The sequence below is a fragment of the Saimiri boliviensis genome, chromosome 1 (assembly GCF_048565385.1).
Source record: "Saimiri boliviensis isolate mSaiBol1 chromosome 1, mSaiBol1.pri, whole genome shotgun sequence".
In the NCBI taxonomy this organism is placed as follows: domain Eukaryota; kingdom Metazoa; phylum Chordata; class Mammalia; order Primates; family Cebidae; genus Saimiri; species Saimiri boliviensis.
Genome location: NC_133449.1, coordinates 90,577,240 through 90,596,683, shown reverse-complemented (window position 1 = coordinate 90,596,683; position 19,444 = coordinate 90,577,240). Strand labels below are relative to the sequence as shown.

Genomic DNA, 19,444 nt, shown 5'->3' with positions numbered 1-19,444 from the left:
CTGAAATGCTTACTCATTGGTCTGCCATGAATGCTTTCAAATAATAATCATTGGCTGGGCGCGGTGGCTCACACCTGTAATCCCAGCACTTTGGGAGGCCGAGGTGGGTGGATCATGAGGTCAGCAGCTGGAGACCAGCCTGGCCAATATGGTGAAACCCCGTCTCTACTAAAAATACAAAAATTAGCCGGGCGTGGTGGTGCACGCCTGTAGTCCCAGCTACTTGGGAGGCTGAGGCAGGAGAATTGCTTGAACCTGGAAGGCAGAGGTTGCGGTGAGCTAAGATTGCATCACTGCACTCCAGCCTGGATGACAGAGCAAGACTCCATCTCAATAATAATAATCGTCATCATCATCAATCTTTTTGGTGTTCAGGAAAAGATCAGTATCCAGACTTAACTTTGGGAGCTCTGAAAGGAAAGCAATGAACTTTCCTGCAACACTTTTGGATGTTTTTATGGTCTCCCTCAACCCCATGGGCCTCCACAGTCCCCTCATGATGTCTTTGGGCACTGTGATGTCTCTTTCTTCTGAAAAGCTCAGTGCTCCACTCTGGTACTATTGCCTGATATTAGTATGTAGTTATTTCTGTTTTAATTTTATGTGTTTGTCTGATCTCTCCCAACTGGGATGGAAGCACCCCAAGAACAGGATCTGGCTTGGCACAGTGGCTCACACCTGTCATCCCAGCACTCTGGGAGGCTGAGGCAGGAGGATTGCTTGTGCTCAGAAGTTTGAAATCAGCCTGGGCAACATGATGGAACCACATCTCCACAAAAAAAATACAAAAATTAGCTGGGTGTGGTGGCACTTGCCTGTAGTCCCAGCTACTCAGGAGGCTGAGGTGGGAGGATCAGTTAAGCCTGGGAGGTTATACAAAAAATTAGCTGGGCATGGTGGCACGTGCCTATAATCCCAACTACTCAGGAGGCTGAGGCAGGAGAATTGCTTGAACCCAGGAGGCGGAGGTTGCAGTGAACTGAGATTGCGCCATTGCACTCCAGCCTGGGTAACAAGAGCAAAACTCCGCCTCAAAAAAAAAAAAAAAAAAAGCCTGGGAGGTTGAGGCTGCAGTGAGCCATGACTGTGCCATTGCACTTCCAGCCTGGGCAACAGAGCATGAACCTGATTTAAAAAAAAAAAAGTAAATAAGTTACAAATTAATACCATGCCAGCCCTGAGTCTCAGTAGAATATTAGAAAGGTCCTAGGCCAGGCACAATGGCTTTACACCTGAAATCCCAGCACTTTGTGAGGCTGACAAGGGCAGATCACGAGGTCAGGAGATCAAGACCATCCTGGCTAACACAATGAAACCCCATCTCTACTAAAAATACAAAAAATTAGCCAGACGTGGTGGCAGGTGCCTGTTGTTCCAGCTACTTAGGAGGCTGAGGCAGGAGAATCACTTGAACCCGGGAGGCGTAGGTTGAAGTGAGCCGAGATCGTGCCACTGCACTCCAGCCTGGGCGACAGAGAAAGACTCTGTCTCAAAAAATAAAATAAAATAAATGAAAAAGAAATGTCCTGAAATATGCCCCTTAAAGACATGCTTCTAGGCTGGGTGCAGTGGCTCACGTCTGTGATCCCAGCACTTTGGGAGGCTGAGATGGCTAGATTACCAGGTCAAGAGATCGAGACCATCCTGGCCAACATGGTGAAACCCCGTGTCTACTAAAAATACAAAAATTAGCTGGGTGTGGTGGCGTGTGCCTATAATCCCAGCTACTCAGGAGGCTGATGCAGGAGAATCGCTTGAACCAGGGAGGCAGAGGTTGCAGTGAGCCGAGATCGTGCCACTGCACTCCAGCCTGGCGCTCCGTCTCCAGAGCAAGACTCCGTCTCAAAAAAAAATAAAAAAACCCATGTGTCTGTGCCTTAGATTCCCCACTATTGCTTACTTCTTTGATTTTTATTTATGTATTAATTTTTTTCAGACCGGGTCTTGCTCTGTTGCCCAGGCTGAAGGGCAGTGGTGTGATCACACCTCACAGCAGTTTCAATCTCTTAGACTCAAACGGTCCTCCTGCCTCAGCCTCCTGAGTAGCTGGGACCACAGGTGTCACCACATTAGCCACCACGCCCAGATGATTTTTGTATTTTTTGTAGTGATGGGGTTCCACCATGTTGTCCACGAGCTTTACTGGATTTTTTTTTCTTTTCTTTTTTTGAGACTGAGTCTCACTCTGTGGTAGGCTGGAATGCAATGGCGAGATCTCAGCTCACTATAACCTCTGCCTCCCAGGATCAAGCGATTCTCCTGCCTCAGCCTCCTGAGTAGCTGGGATTATAGGCACACACCACCATACCCAGCTAATTTTTGTATTTTTGGTAGAGATGGGGTTTCACCATGTTGGCCAGGATGGTCTTGATCTCCTAGCCTCGTGATCCACCCATCTCAGCCTCCCAAAGTGCTGGAATTACAGGCGTGAGCCACCGTGCCAAGCCGACTTCACTTGCTTTTTTTAGATAAAACATTGTTTCCAGGCCAGATGTGGTGGCTCACACGTGTAATTCCAGCATTTTGAGAGGTCAAGGCAGGAGGATCACTTGAGCCTAGGAGTTTGAGACCAGCCTGGGCAACATAGTGAGACCTCTGTTTCTACAAAAATAAAAAATAAAAAATTAGCAAGGCATGGTGTTTCCCATCAGCTACTTGGGAGGCTGAAGTGGGAGGATTGCTTGAGGCCAAGAGTTTGAAGCTGCAGTGAACTGTGAGTGCACCACTGCACTCCAGCCTTGGCAACAGAGTGAGACTCTGTCTCAAAAACAAACATGGCCGGACACAGTGGCCCACGTTTGTAATCCCAGCACTTTGAGAGGCTGAGACAGGCAGATCACTTGAGGCCAGGAGTTCAAGACCAGCCTGGTCAACATGGCAAAATTCCATCTCTACTAAAAATACAAAACTCAGCCAGGTATAGTGGTGCTTGCCTGTAGTCCCAGCTACTTGGGAGGCTGAGGCACGAGAATCACTTGAACCCAATAGGCAGAGGTTGCAGTGAGCTAAGATCTCACCAATGTACTCCAGCCCGGGTGATGAAGCAAAACCTTGTCTCAAAAAAAAAAAAGAAGAAGAAAACAAAACAAAACCAAAAAAACACAAACTTTGTCTCCAGAAGGACTCTATTAGAATCTAAATACCTGGCTGGGTTCGGTGACTCACACCTGTAATCCCAGCACTTTGGGAGGCTGAGGTGGGCAGATCACGAGGTCAGCAGATCGAGATCATTCTGGCCAACATGGTGAAACCCTGTTTTTACTAAAAATACGAAAATTTGCTGGGCATGGTGGTGCATGCCTATAATCCCAGGTACTTACTTAGGAGGCTGAAGCAGGAGAATCGCTTGAACCTGAGAGGCGGAGGTTGCGGTGGGCCAAGATCAGGCCACTGCACTATAGCCCCGTGACAGAGTGAGACAGTCTCAAAAAAAAAAAAAAAAAACCAAAAGAAAGTAAGAAAGAAAAAAAATTAGCTGGGCATGGTGGAGAGACTCCATCTCAAAAAAAAAAAAAAAAGGAAATACCTAATCTTCAAGGTGTAACTCACTGGCACTTTGTCTCTCTAACAGTCTCCTAGCCGACAGTTCAGGTCTAGGACTGTATCCAGTGACAGAGCTAGAGAAACTGAGGCCCCGATGTGGGGATGCTGATGAGGTAGACACCCCAGTGAGGCCAGTGAACAGTGAGTCCACTGGGCTGGGCACCTGTGAGGTGGGGCAGGGAAACACCTAGCTAGGTTAAAGGGCCTCTCTTTTTTTTTTCTTTATTTATTATTATTTTTTAAAGATGGGGGTTTCACCATGATGGCCAGGCTGGTCTTGAACTCCTGACCTCAGGTGATCCACCCACCTCAGCCTCCCAAAGTGCTAGGATTACAGGCATGAGCCACGGCGCCCGGCAAAGGGCATCTCAACACAACCAGAGTTGATCTGTTGCGTAGCCGTCACAAACCGAGCCAGAACTCAAGCCAGAAACAAGCATGAGAATGAATTCTCATCTGGCTTTGAGGGACAAATGACTCATTCAAGGCTTCACTCACAGCGCTGTCTGAACAACAACTCGAAGCCAGTGCGCTCAACTGACTGCTCTACTCTCAGAAATACTTGCAGATCTCAATTATCTAATTGCAGTTGCAATGAGAACCAAAGCAGGGGAACAGAGAGAAACAATTTCTGGGGTAACTAGATGGCTTTATTAACTCAAGTTCTCATCTAGAATTGCCCTCAAGAATCCTGGGGGAGGCCAGGCGCGGTGGCTCAAGCCTGTAATCCCAGCACTTTGGGAGGCCGAGGTGGGTGGATCACGAGGTCAAGAGATCGAGACCATCCTGGTCAACAAGGTGAAACCCCATTTCTACTAAAAATACAAAAAGTTAACTGGGCATGGTGGCGCGTGCCTGTAATCCCAGCTACTCAAGAGGCTGAGGCAGGAGAATTGCCTGAACCCAGGAGGCCAAGGTTGCGGTGAGCCGAGATCGCGCCATTGCACTCCAGCCTGGGTAACAAGAGCGAAACTCCGTCTCAAAAAAAAAAAAAAAAAAAAAAGAATCCTGGGGGAATGGGTTGCAGTGGTGTGGCCCTGGATTCACAACTGACAGAGCTTCTGAATTCTGAGTGGATCTGTACACAAATATGCCTCTGCCTGGGTCACACGGCAAGGGCCTTATGTACATAACTGCAGCATGCTTTCCTAGAAATCGCTTGGTAGCATGATGGGTGGGATTCAGAAGTCACCAGGAACCCAAATTGAGTGGAGAGGTCATGGCCATGAGTCAGAGGTCTCTGTCCTTCAGCAACCTCTAACAGGAAGCAGACAGAGAAGGTTCCCTGTTAGTTACAGGGCTTGGCTTATTTATTACTTTCATTCTAATGGGCGTGTTTTATAAGACATAAGCAAAGTATGAAATATTTTAGAGCCATTCGAAGAGGAAGTCTGCCACCCGTTTCGAAAAATGAATGCCCTCTGGAAGGATAAGCAGCCAACTACAAGCTCCTTTTGGAATCAACTGCAAGTTATTAAGTACCAAGGCTTATCTAATAAACAAATAAATATTTCTCTAAGTTTTGGCTACTGAGAGGTAAACTTCAAGGTTGACAGCACCAGAGTTGTGTGGTGTAGTAAAAGGGTGTAGGTTTTAGAGTCCGAGAGACCTGGGATCAAGCTTTCTGGCCACCATTCACCAACACCAACAATAGGATATCGGGTTTTACTTAATTTTGGTTAACTAGTTTTCTCATTTGTAAAATGAAAATAAGTGATACCTAGCTCATAGTGTCTGTGAGGATTAAGTGAGATAATATGAAAGAACGCACACTGTACTTACCAAATGTTACCCGTTCTTTTCTCTTCCTTTATATGTATGGTACGCTGAATTAACAAGCTACTATGGAAGATCTCTCTCTCTCTCTTTTTTTTTTTTTTCCTTTTGAGACAGGGTCTTGCTCTGTCGCCCAGGCTGGAGTGCAGTGACATGATCACGGCTCACTACAGGCTTGACTTTCACCTCCCAGGTGCAATCAATCCTCTCACCTCAGTCTCTCACGTAGCTGGGATCACAGGCATGAACCACCATGCCTAGCTAATTTTTTTTTTTATTTTTAGTAACGAGATTTTTAGTAACAGGGTCTCACTGTGTTGCCCAGGCTGGCCTCCAACTCCTGGGCTCTCCCATCACATTTGGGATAAGGTAAAAAATTAAAAATGAAAATATAAAGCTGGGAGTTGTGGCTCACACCTGCAATCTCAGCACTTTGGGAGGCCAAGGCAGGTGGATCATGAGATCAGGAGTTCAAGACCAGCCTGGCCAATATAGTGAAACCTTGTCTCTACTAAAAATACAAAAATTAGGCCGGGCATGGTAGCTCATGCCTGTAATCCCATCACTTTGGGAGGTCGAGGCAGGAGGATAACCTGAGGTCAGGCGTTCTAGACCAGCCTGGCCAACATGGAGAAACCCCATTTCTACTAAAAATACAAAAATAGCTGGGCATGGTGGTGCATGCCTGTAATCCCAGCTACTAGGGCAGATGAGGCAGGAGAATCACTTGACCTGGCAGGCAGAGGTTGCAGTGAGCCGAGATTGCTCTAGTGACTTCCAGCCTAGGTGAAAGAATGAGACTCCATCTTAATAAATAAATAAATAAATAAAATAAAAAACATCTGGGCTCAAGTGTTCCTTTCACATCAGTCTCCCACAGTGCTGGGATTACAGGGGTAAGTCACCATGCTGGGCTAAACCACTTATTATTATTATTATTATTATTATTTTTAAGACAAGATCTTGGTGTGTCACCCAGGCTGGAGTACAGTGGTGCAGTCTTGGCTCACTGCAACCTTCTCCTCCTGGGTTGAAGCGAATCCCCTGCCTCAGCCTCCCAAGCAGCTGGGACTACAGATGGGCACCATCACACCTAATTTTTGTATTTATTTTTTATTTTTATTTATTTATTTATTTTTCTGAGGTGGAGTTTCGCTCTTGTTACCCAGGCTGGAGTGCAATGGCGCGATCTCAGCTCACCACAACCTCCGCCTCCTAGGTTCAGGCAATTCTCCTGCCTCAGCCTCCTGAGTAGCTGGTATTACAGGCACGTGCCACCATGCCCAGCTAACTTTTTGTATTTTTAGTGGAGACGAGGTTTCACCATGTTGACCAGGATGGTCTCGATCTCTTGACCTCGTGATCCACCCGCCTCTGCCTCCCAAAGTGCTGGGATTACAGGCGTGAGCCACTGCACCCAGCCTAATTTTTGTATTTTTAGTAGAGATTGGGTTTTGCCATGTTGGCCAGGCTGGTCTCGAACTTCTGACCTCAAGTGATCCACCTGCCTCAGATTCCTAAAGTGTTGGGATTACAGGCGTGAGCCACCATACCCCACCCTACTAAGGAAGATTTCTGGTCAGTAGCCAGATAAGATTCTGAAAATCTTTAAGACTAGGAAGAATCTAAAAAAAAAAAAAAGAAAAGAAGAAGAAAGAAAGCAGTATGTTTCATGAAAATGTGTAATTATAGGCCGGGCGCCATGGCTCAAGCCTGTAATCCCAGCACTTTGGGAGGCCAAGGCGGGTGGATCACAAGGTCAAGAGATCGAGACCATCCTGGTCAACATGGTGAAACCTTGTCTCCACTAAAAATACAAAAAATTAGCTGGGAATGGTGGTGCACGCCTGTACTCCCAGCTACTCAGGAGGCTGAGGCAGGAGAATTGCCTGAACCCAGGAGGCGGAGGTTGCGGTGAGCCGAGATCGCGCCATTGCACTCCAGCCTGGGTAACAAGAGCGAAACTCCGTCTCAGAAAAAAAAAAAAGAAAAAGAAAAAAAAAGAAAATGTATAATTATGCAGAACTGGTAGTGGCCAGGCCAATGCTAATTCTATTAATTCTGTGTACTAGAGTTGTCTATGTGGATATCTAGAAACTCTTCTAGGGAATGTGTGAGGATGGAGAATTCACCTTGTTGACCATGAACCACTACATAGAGCCTTATAATTTTGATTATTCATTAAAACAGAATCATTTTATATCCCCTTCCCACTAGCTGCTTCTGAAATACCATTCTCTTTGTGAAATTTTGGTTTTTTATTTATTGGTTTGTTTGTTTGAGACAGTCTCACTCTGTCACCCAGGCTGGAGTGCAGTGGCACCATCTCGGCTCACTGCAACCTCCACCTCCCGGGTTCAAGTGATTCTCCCTCAGCCAACCAAGTAGCGGGGATTACAGGCATGTACCATCATGCTTGGCTAATTTTTGTATTTTTGGTACAGACGAGGTTTCGCCACATTGGGCAGGGTGGTCTTGAACTCCTGGTCTCAAAAGATCCGATCACTTCAGCCTCCCAAAGTGCTAGGATTACAGGCATGAACCACCACACCTGGCCTCTTTAGGTAATTTTGGATCCCTTAAAGGCTTACTGACAAGGCAGCTCTCACATTTTGCCCACATTTTATGTTCAAAAACATGTATCAGTGGTTACCTATGCTTTCAGACAGAATATTCTTATGAGAATGAGCCAGCTTGTGCAACAGACAAGCCAAACTATGCCTGTGTCCTTGTCTATAAATGCATAATTCCACTGGTTAGTGATTTCCATTCCATGGGCCCCCTGCTGTCTCCTACAATGCATTTTGTACTTAAGGATAGAAACAAAGTGCCATGTCCTCTCTGCCATGATGCTTACTAACCTTTCACCACTCTGAGATTTTCTTGAAGCTCTTTATAGCTAATTTTCCTGGGCTGACTTTTTGACCAAAGAGGAGATGGAAACTTAGTTCTTTTTTTTTTTTTTTTTTTTCTTTTTTTTTTTTTGAGACGGAGTTTCGCTCTTGTTACCCAGGCTGGAGTGCAATGGCGCGATCTCGGCTCACCGCAACCTCCGCCTCCTGGGTTCAAGCAATTCTCCTGCCTCAGCCTCCTGACTAGCTGGGATTACAGGCATGTGCCACCATGCCCAGCTAATTTTTTGTATTTTTAGTAGAGGCGGGGTTTCACCATGTTGACCAGGATGGTCTCGATCTCTCGACCTCGTGATCCACCCACCTCGGCCTCCCAAAGTGCTGGGATTACAGGCTTGAGCCACCGCGCCCGGCCGGAAACTTAGTTCTTAACAGTGTTCCAACTGTGTGATTCAACTTGGCTGCATTCCAGCCAGTTCTGTGAGTTGTTGATGGAGATGAGAAAGGAGTGGGATGGGGAGTCATGGGGATGCTAACTGTAGATTTGCTTTTTCTCTTTTTTAAAATGTGTTTGTTTTTAGAGACAGGGTCTTGCTCCTTTGCCCAGCCTAGAGTGTAGTGGCATAATCATGATTTGTTGAAGACTCAAACTTACGGGCTCAAACCATCATCCCACCTCAGCCTCTCAAGTAGCTGGTACTACAGATATGTACCACCAGGCCTGGCTAATTAATTTGTGTGTGTGTGTGTGTGTGTGTGTGTGTGTGTGTGTGGAGACAGGGATCTCAGTATGTTCCCAGGCTGATCTCAACTCCTGAACTCAAGCAATCCTTTGACCTCAGCCTCTCAAAGTGCTGGGATTTCAGTTGTAAGCTATCACGCAGCGCCCTGTAGATTTGCTTTCTTTTTCTTTTCTTTTTTTTTTTGAGATGGAGGTTCGTCTCTACTAAAAATACAAAAATTAGCCAGGTGTGGTGGCAGGAGCCTGTAATCCCAGCTACTGGGGAGGCTGAGGCAGGAGAACTGCTTGAACCTGGGAGGTGTGGAGGTTACAGTGAGCCGAGATCGTGCCACTGCACTCCAGCCTGGGTGACAGAGCAAGACTCTGTTCAGAAAAGAAAAAAAAAGAAATTTGAGACCAGCCTGGCCAACGTAGTAAAACCCTGTTTCTACTAAAAATACAAAAATTAGCCAGGTGTGGTGGTGGGCACCTGCAATCCCAGCTACTCGGGAGGCTGAGGCTGGAGAATCTCTTGAACCCGGAAGGCAGAGGTTACAGTGAGCCACGATCATGCCACTCCACTCCAGCCTGGTGACAGAGCAGACTCCATCTCAAAAAAAAAATAAATGTGGTTATTACTTTATCTGTTCACAACACTTCCCTACAGACTCCTGGAGTTCTTCTTTCTATAAACAGGAAACCAACCAGCAGACATGCTATATCCTCCCTCCCCCACTACTCTATCCACACTTTGGTTTTCTTTTTTCACTTCCTTCTGGAACTTGAGAGCTTGTTTGAAGTTTCTAGCAGGGGAGCATCGCTACTTGTATACCCTTGACCAAAGTCCAGTCCTCCTCTATCGGGGATGGTCATCCTCTTTGACCTAGCACACAGCTTCGGAAGGGATGCACGTGGAGCAGTGAGGGAGGAAGGGGACACCCGCCTAGGCAGCCAAATCAGCCGGATCAACCTTGGCCATCAATAGGGTGACAGATATTGTAGCTAGATCGCCCTCATATCCACTTCCTTCTTTTTTTTTTTTTTTTTTGAGATGGAGTTTCGCTCTTGTTACCCAGGCTGGAGTGCAATGGCACGATCTCGGCTCACCGCAACCTCCGCCTCCTGGGTTCAGGCAATTCTCCTGCCTCAGCCTCCTGAGTAGCTGGGATTATAGGCACACGCCACCATGCCCAGCTAATTTTTTGTATTTTTAGTAGAGACAGGGTTTCACCATGTTGACCAGGTTGGTCTCGATCTCTCGACCTTGTGATCCACCCACCTCGGCCTCCCAAAGTGCTGGGATTACAGGCTTGAGCCACCGCGCCCGGCCAACATCCACTTTCTTCTAATTCACTGCAATCATTCTCTCTTACTCACTCAGTCCTCGATGACTGCTGATCCTTAGTGTTACAGGATGGGGACAACCAGGACTCCCAGTAACCTTATCAAGCAGGGTATTCTGAGTCAGTTTTGTGTACAGTGATGATGGGTGTTATGAGTGGCTCAGCCAGATTACGACACTTGATAACTCCTTCAACCTGAGTAGGAGTGCAAATAAAATTAAGTTTGTGACATTTAGTTCATTCTTACTACACTTGACTTTCCAGGAACATTTTAGAAGTTGAAACATACAGATAACTCCAGAAAAGAGAGGAATCTGTGTGTTTTGCCTTTTTTGTTTCCTTACTATGCCTTGTAAGAAGCCAGTGCATGAGTTCTCAACCAGCTCCATGAGAGCCCACAGAGATAGCCTCGTTTGACCCAGTCTGGTTATCAGAAGAGGGAAGTTCCTTATAATTGTTTATATGTACCTGGTTGGTTCACAGGTATCCTTAAACATGAGAACTACCATGTCTGAAAAAAGCTCTCACTGGGTGCAGTGGCTCATGCCTGTAACCCTAGCACGTTGGGAGGCTGAGGCGAGCGGATCATGAGGTCAAGAGATCGAGACCATCCTGGCCAACATGGTGAAATCCCATCTCTACTAAAAATACAAAAATTAGATGGATGTAGTGATGCGTGCCTGTAATCCTAGCTACTCAGGCGGCTGAAACAGGAGAATCACTTGAACCCAGGAGGCAGAGGTTACAGTGAGCAGAGATCCCGCCACTGCACTCCAGCCTGGTGACAGAGTGAGACTCCATCTCAAAAAAAAAAAAAAAAAAGAAGAAGAAGAAGAAAACTCCCAGGTTCACCGGGGCTGTTGCACACCCTTTAAATGACCATCATAAAGACCTCACCCCTCTCTGATAGGTAAGGCAAAGGTTAAGGTCCATTCTGTTTGCCACACTCTATTTCCTTCTAGCTAGGCCAGAACATAATATCTGGAACCAACTATTTCCTCTCTCAGCTGGCTGTATGAATGCTTTTATGGTTTTTTTTTTTGTTTTTTTTTTTTTTTTTTGAGACAGGGTCTTACTGTGTTGCCCAGGCTGGAGTGCAGTGGCATGATCTTGGCTCACTGCAGCCTCAAAGGTTCAAGCTATTCTCCTGCCTCAGCCTCCCGAATAGCTGGTATTACAGGCATACGCCACCATGCCAGGCTAATTTTTGTATTTTTAATAGAGACAGGGTTTTGCTATGTTGACCAGGCTGGTCTCGAACTCCTGACCTCAGGTGATCCACCCACCTTGGCCTCTCAGAGTGCTGGGATTACAGGTTGCATGCTTTTTTTTTTTTTTTTTTGAGACGAAGTTTCACTCTTGTTACCCAGGCTGGAGTGCAATGGCGCGATCTCGGCTCACCGCAACCTCCACCTCCTGGGTTCAGGCGATTCTCCTGTCTCAGCCTCCTGAGTAACTGGGATTACAGGCACGTGCCACCATGCCCAGCTAATTTTTTGTATTTTTAGTAGAGACGGAGTTTCACCATGTTGACCAGGATGGTCTCGATCTCTTGACCTCGTGATCCACCTGCCTCGGCCTCCCAAAGTGCTGGGATTACAGGCTTGAGCCACCGCGCCCGGCTGTATGCTTTTTATAGTGTTGGGTGGTTAAGTCTTACACAAAGTAAATGCCCAATAAATACTTATGACTTGTGATCATGACTCAACCATTCAGGTTGATATTAAGCTAAGACCGGTCACCCCATAGCCCTGCCATACCGTATACTCCCAGAGAGAGCACTTCTGGCCCTCCCTAAGATGGCTGCCACCACCACTACTTTGTAGAGGACAACAGTCATCCTGAAGGTTAGCCATCCCTAACCTTTGGACTAACTATTCACTATTCAGTATAGGCTGATTTCTCATCGTGCTTTATATTCCCATGTGCCTCAGTCACTGCCAGAAGAACAAGCCTTCTAGATCATCCAGCATGGATAGATCATCAACACTAAATACTATCCCAGTACCTGTGAGTCCACTCCTAAGCTGATCAGGGCCCCTTTTCCTCCCCCTTCCCAAATTCTTCCACTGTGCCTTTGCAACTCCTGATCTGTCACCATCAAATGTCTTTGTAGCCTCATCCTCTTCTTTGAATGTTCCCTTCACCTCCTGGCAGTAAATGAACCTGGCTGTCCCTGAGCACCCCGTCTCCTGAGCAGCCCTCTGAGGGAGAAGCTGCTTAGCTTTTCCTGACATCTCAGGCTCCTAAGAACCAGCGGGTGTAGTAGGTTTCCTACCTGCCATTTCCAAACTGTTGCTTGCCTCTCCTCCTTCAGACACCAGCTCCTTTGAAGCGTCTCTGATGACTCCTATCCTTCCAGTTCACTTACTCAAGAACTCCCACTATCTTAGTTCTTCAACTGTGTCTGATATCATTTCTCTCTCTTCTCTTGTCTTCACATCCCAACCCCACTTAAGTTCCATGGCCCAGCATTTTTATTCCACATTTGCAAATACTGTCCACAACAATCTTACCCTTCTCTCTTCTATCATATTTTATTTGTTTTTTTCTAGACAGAGTCTCACTCTACAATAGTCACTTTAAAAATTATTTATTAGTGGCCCTGTGCAGTGGCTCACGACTGTAATCCAAGCATTTTGGGAGGCCAAGGCGGATCATGAGGTCAGGAGTTCAAGAACAGCCTGGCCAACATGGTGAAACCCCATTTTTACTAAAAATACAAAAATTTAGCTGGTTGTAGTGGTGGGCGCTTGTAATCCCAGCTACTCAGGAGGCTGAGGCAGGAGAATTGCCTGAATCCAGGAAGTGGAGGTTGCAGTGAGCCAAGATCATGCCATTGCACTCCAGCCTGGGTAACAAGAGCAAAACTCTGTCTCAAAAAAAAAATTATTTATTAGCATGGCAAGGTGGCTCACGCCTGTAATCCCAGCACTTTGGGAGGCCGAGAAGGGCAGATCATCTGAGGTCAGGAGTTCAAGACCAGCCTGGCCAACATGGCGAAACCCCATCTCTACTAAAAATACAAAAATTAGCTAGGTGTGGTGGCACATGCCTGTAATCCCAGTCACCTGGGAGGCAGAGGCAGGATAATCCCTTGAATCCGAGAGGTGGAGGTTGCAGTTAGCTGAGATGGTGCCACTACACTCCAGCCTGGGCAATAGAGTCAGACTCTGTCTCAAAAAAAAAAAAAAAAAAAAAAAGAAAGAGAGAAGGAGAAGGAGATGGAGAAGGAACATCCAGACCATTCAGCGAACTCCAGCACTCAGGTGGCCTGTCCTCCACCTCGCCCCTTCACTCCATCTTGTCCTTAGCCTGAGCCCCGCTCCATCCACTCCTTCTCCCCCTGGTTATTTGGAGTCGCAGTGCACTAAGAGGATGCCCTACCTGAGTACCATCCCTACTCAGGTGTGCACTCCTTGCTAGGGCCTGCACCTCCACCAGGTTGGAGCATGAAGATTAACCCCTTGCTTTTACATTTAAATAAGATGCAGGCAGACGCGGCTCACGCCTGTAATCCCAGCACTTTGGGAGGCCAAGATGGGTTGATCACCTGAGGTCAGGAGTTCCAGACCAGCCTGACCAACATGGTGAAAACCTGTCTCCACTTAAAAAATACAAAATTAGCTGGTTGTGGTGGTGGGTGCCTGTAAACCCAGTTATTCAGGAGGCTAAGACAGGAGAATTGCTTGAACCCAGGAGGCGGAGGTTGCGGTGAGCTGAGATCGTGCCATTGCACTCCAGCCTGGGCAACAAGAGTAAAACTGCGTCTCAAAAAATAATAATAAAAAAAATGCAGGCAAAAGGCAAAAAGGTGGCACAGAATAGGCACTGCACACTTGTTCGTAAGCACTTGGTAGAAGCACATAGTAGGTGCTTAATATTTACCAAAAAGTTTAATAATGTACTCAAAACCTGGTGAAAATAAAGCACCTGTCAACAATGCTTCGTCCCCAATGCCTGGCACTTAATATGTGCTCCATGAGTGGCAGTTATAATTATTGCTATATTCTATCAGTGTTCTATACTAATTGACATAAACCTTACAAACATGCCAAGTTGGCCAGGCACAGTGGCTCACGCCTGTAATCCCAGCACTTTGGGAGGCTGAGGCTGGAGGATCACGAGGTTAGGAGATCAAGACCACCCTAGTCAACATAGTGAAACCCCGTCCCTACTAAAAACACCAAAAAAAGTTTAGCTGGGCATGGTGATACATGCCTATAATCCCAGCTACTTGGGAGGCTGAGGCAGGACAATCGCTTGAACCGGGGAGTAAGAGGTTGCAGTGAGCTGGATTGTGCCATTGTACTCCACCCTGGCAACAGAGTGAGACTACATCTGAAAAAAATATATATATATATGCCGAGTTGGCCAGGTGCTGTGGCTCACACCTGTAATCCCAGCACTTTGGGAGGCAGAGGCAGGAGGATTGCTTGAGCCCAGGAGTTCAAGACCAACCAGGGCAAGATGGCAAGACACTCATCTATCTATCGTGTATCTATCTATCTATCTATCTATCTATCTATCTATCTGTCTGTCTGTCTGTCTGTCTGTCTGTCTGTCTGTCTGTCTATCTATCTATCTATCTATCTGTCTGTCTGGAATAACATTCAAACTCCTAACCATTGCTTAAGGCATTGTATGAGCTCACATTTGCCCTCTCTCAATCACCAAATCTCCTCTCTCAATCACCAAACTCCAGCCTCATTGACCTCCTTTCTGTTCTTCCAGCATACCTTATCTAACCAATCAATAGCAAGATGAGACATTTAGGTCAAATGTGTTCCTGGCTTTTGCGGGTGGTGGCGAGCGCGGAGAGAACGTCATGAAGGCTTCGGGCACACTACGAGAGTACAAGGTGGTGGGTCGCTGCCTGCCCACCCCCAAATGCCACACACCGCCCCTCTATCGCATGCGAATCTTTGCACCTAATCACGTCGTCGCCAAGTCCCGCTTCTGGTACTTCGTGTCTCAGTTGAAGAAGATGAAGAAGTCTTCAGGGGAGATTGTCTACTGTGGGCAGGTGTTCGAGAAGTCCCCCCTTCGGGTGAAGAACTTCGGTATCTGGCTGCGCTATGACTCCCGGAGCGGCACCCACAACATGTACCGGGAATACCGGGACTTGACCACCGCGGGCGCTGTCACCCAGTGCTGTAAGCTCCCGTCCTGCCTCCCCTTTTAGAGACTCCCTGATGCCCTCACCCTGAGGCAGGGCAAATGCCAGAGGCTCCCGGGCAGGAGAGTCTCAGTGGTGGTGAGGCACAGGAAATCAAGAGGATGCCCCAGGTGTGCTTTTCTGAGAGCCTGGCCAGGGTCCGTGTGAATCCCATTGCATCCAGAAACTTCCTTTTTGGGTCTCCGCCTTGCTGACACCTTTTCCCTGGCTCACCCGCCAGGGCCTGTGAAGCCTCCACACCTCCCTACTTGCACCTAAACCCAAGAATCACTGTTTCTTATAGCGGTGGTTTAAACAGAGGTGCAAACAGCAAGCGAATCTCGTCGCCTGTGGGGGGCTATTGCAGTGCCCCTCAGAGTGAATTTGGAGGTTCTACAACTCTCGCGTGTCCTGTGTCCACCCCCCCCCCCCCCCACCGTGAGCCCCAAGCCCTCAAGCAGTTGCTGTGACCCACCAGGCGTGCCAGGTCATTGGGCAGGCACTCAGTAGGAGGTTTGCTGAGCGGTAGAGCCCAGGCAGCGCCGTCACTCAGCCCCTCCTCTCCACAGACCGAGACATGGGCGCCCGGCACCGCGCCCGGGCCCACTCCATCCAGATCATGAAAGTGGAGGAGATCGCAGCCAGCAAGTGCCGCCGCCCGGCCGTCAAGCAGTTCCACGACTCCAAGATCAAGTTCCCGCTGCCCCACCGCGTCCTGCGCCGTCAGCACAAGCCACGCTTCACCACCAAGAGGCGCAACACCTTCTTCTAGGTGTGGGACCCTCGTCCGGGTGTGCCCCGAATAAACTCAGGAACGCCCCGGTAAAAAAAAAAAAAAAAAAAAAAAAAAAAACACAAATGTGTTCCTGAAATCAAGGTAGGCTATTATTTATTTATTTTTTTTTTTGAGACAGAGTCTTACTGTCACCTAGGCTGGAATGCAATGGCATGAGCTCAGCTCACTGCAACCTCTGCCTCCCGGGTTCAAGTGATTCTCCTGCCTCAGTCTCCCAAGTAGCTGGTATTACAGGTGCCCGCCACCACACCTAGCTAAGTTTTTGTATTTTTAGTAGACATAGGGTTTCACCATGTTGGCCAGGCTGGTCTCGAACTCCTGACCTCAGGTGATCCACCTGTTTTGGCCTCCCAAAGTGCTGGATTACAGGCGGAAGCCACCATGCCCAGCCCCTAGTCGAATTACAATAAATGTTTACACATTATACACTTGTTAAACCATCTGCAATAATAAAATTCATCCTATTTAAAACTTCTTTAAATTCTACACATTACACACACACATTTTCAAATCTATGTGAAAACAAGTAAACTATAGGATATTAACTACAGTAATTTTCTTACATAGCATTATTTTTCTTTTTAAAGAACATATCTTTTTCCAATACCATTTACATTTAACGTATAATTTTTTTTTATTTAGAAACATTGCAACATTCATGAGAAAAAACAGTCATAACCACTTTCTCCTTTTCCATCCACACTTTGGTTTTGTCACTGGCTTTTTCTCTTTTTGGAGAGGGAGTCTCGCTCTTGTTGTCCAGGCTGGAGTGCAATGGCAAGATCTTGGCTCATCACAACCTCTGCCTTCCAGGTTCAAGTGATTCTCCTGCTCCAGCCTCCTGAGTAGCTGGGATTATACAGGTACCCATCCGCCATCACGCCCAGCTAATTTTTTTGTATTTTTAGTAGAGACAAGGTTTCACTATATTGGTCAGGCTGGTCTCGAACTCCTGACCTCAGGCGATCCACTTGCCTCGGCCTCCCAAGGTGCTGGGATTACAGGCATGGGCCACCACGCCTGGCCTGTTGTTAGCTTTCTTTCTTTCTTTCTTTTTTTTTTTTGAGACGGAGTTTCGCTCTTGTTACCCAGGCTGGAGTGCAATGGCGCGATCTCGGTTCACCACAACCCCTGCCTCTTGAGTTCAGGCAATTCTCCTGCCTCAGCCTCCCAAGTAGCTGGGATTACAGGCATGCCCCACCATGCCCAGCTAATTTTTTGTATTTTTTAGTAGAGACGGGGTTTCACCATGTTGACCAGGATGGTCTCCATCTCTTGACCTTGTGATCCACCCGCCTCGGCCTCCCAAAGTGCTGAGATTACAGGCTTGAGCCACTGCGCCCGGCCCTGTTGTTAGCTTTTTAACTGGGTTCTTAGTTGATGGCTAGACAAGTTTAGCTACGGTTTTTTTTTTTTTGCTGTTGTTGTTGGAGGAGTCTCACTCTGTTGCTCAGGCTGGAGTGCAGTGGCATGATCTTGGCTCACTGCAACCTCCACCTCCTGGGTTCAAGTGATTTTTCTGCCTCAGCCTCCCAAGTAGCTGGGATTACAGGTGCACACCACCACACCCGGCTAATTTTGTATTTTTAATAGAGACGGCGTTTCACCATTTTAGCCAGGCTGGTCTTAAACTCCGGACCTCAGGTGATCCACCTGCCTTGGCCTCCCAAAATGCTGGGATTACAGGCATGAGTCACCACGCCCGGCCTACCTATGGTTTTTAGTCTTGTCATATTTCTTTCTTAGTCAGATATTGTGAGACAATATATTTGCACACAGTCAGGGTGGGTGCAAGAATTGAGTAAATCAACAGATGTGGAAGCCCTTTGAAAAGGTGAAAGGGCGTGCTCACTTGGGCAGCACATATACTAAAATTGGAATTAAAAGATGAAAGGACTATGCTTGTGGAAGGGGTTACTGGTATTATTATTTTCTTTTTTTGAGACAGTATCACTCTGTCACTCAGACTGGAGTACAATGGCATGATCTCAGTTCGTTGCAACCTCTGCCTCCAGGGTTCAAGCAATTCTCCTGCCTCAGCCTCCCAAGTAGCTGGAATTAAATGCATGCACCACCACCATGCCCAGCTAACTTTTGTATTTTTAGTAGAGATGGGTTTTCACCATGTTGCCCAGGCTGGTCTCAAACTCCTGACCTCAAGTGATCCACCACCCTTGGCCTCCCAAAGTGCTGGGATTACTGGCATGAGCCACCATGCCCAGCCTGAAAATATTAATAAATGTTCTTTTTTTTTTTTTTAAAGACAGGGTTTCACCATGTTGGTCAGGCTGGTCTTGAACTCCCATCCTCAGGTAATCCGCCCGCCTTGGCCTCCAAAGTGCTTGGATTGCAGGCGTAAGCCACTGTACCCAGCCATAAATGCTCTTAAATATGGCACTAGAACTACAGAAGATTCACAATTAAAACATAAAATCAGTAATTTTGACCAGTGAATGACAAATTGAGAAGGCATTAAAGAGCTATTAAAATAAACAATACCAGCCGGCGTGGTGGCTCATCCCTATGGGAGTGGCTCAGCACTTTGGGAGGCTGACGCAGGAGGATCACCTGTGGTCGGGAGTTCAAGACCAGCCTGGCTAACATGGTGAAAACCCATCTTGACTAAAAATACAAAAATTAGCTGGGTGTGGTGGCAGGCACCTGTAATCCCAGCTACTTGGGAGGCTGAGGCAGGAGAATTGCTTGAACCTGGAAGGTGGAGGTTGCAGTGAGCAGAGATAGAGCCATTGCACTCCAGCCTGGGTGACACAGAGAGACTCCATCTCAAAAAAAAAAAAAAAAAAAAAAAAAAAAAAAAAAAAGCCGGGCGCGGTGGCTCAAGCCTGTAATCCCAGCACTTTGGGAGGCCGAGGCGGGTGGATCACGAGGTCGAGAGATCGAGACCATCCTGGTCAACATGGTGAAACCCCGTCTCTACTAAAAGTGCAAAAAAAATTAGCTGGGCATGGTGGCACGTGCCTGTAATCCCAGCTACTCAGGAGGCTGAGGCAGAAGAATTACCTGAGCCCAGGAGGTGGAGGTTGCGGTGAGCCGAGATCGTGCCATTGCACTCCAGCCTGGGTAACAAGGGCGAAACTCCGTCTCAAAAAAAAAAAAAAAAAAAAACCAGGGAGTGGTGGCTCACACTTGTAATCCCAGAACTTTGGGAGGCCAAGGCGGCAGATCACGAGGTCAGGGGTTGGAGAACAACCTGGCCAACATGGTAAAACTATTAAAAACACAAAAATCAGCCGG

At 47.2% G+C, this 19,444-nt stretch overlaps 1 protein-coding gene and 1 non-coding gene across 2 annotated transcripts; both read left to right on the top strand.

The window, feature by feature from the left end:
* Positions 1–15,031: 15,031 nt before the first annotated feature.
* On the top strand, positions 15,032–16,212 carry LOC120361130 (large ribosomal subunit protein eL20-like). The gene is made up of 2 exons (XM_039462602.2): positions 15,032–15,391; positions 15,963–16,212. The coding sequence occupies exons 1-2, from the start codon at positions 15,064–15,066 to the stop codon at positions 16,163–16,165; spliced, it is 531 nt and encodes a 176-aa protein (XP_039318536.1). The 5' UTR covers positions 15,032–15,063; the 3' UTR covers positions 16,166–16,212.
* LOC120362223 (small nucleolar RNA SNORA68) lies at positions 15,662–15,794 on the top strand. The gene has a single exon (XR_005578182.1). It is a non-coding gene; the product is annotated as a small nucleolar RNA SNORA68 (small nucleolar RNA).
* Positions 16,213–19,444: the final 3,232 nt, after the last annotated feature.

Coding starts and splice junctions, on each gene's coding strand:
- LOC120361130 (XM_039462602.2), top strand. CDS start 15,064: ATGAAGGCTTCGGGCACACTACGAGAGTACAAGGTGGTGGGTCGCTGC. Junction 15,392..15,962: donor GGGCGCTGTCACCCAGTGCT/GTAAGCTCCCGT, acceptor TCCTCTCCACAG/ACCGAGACATGGGCGCCCGG.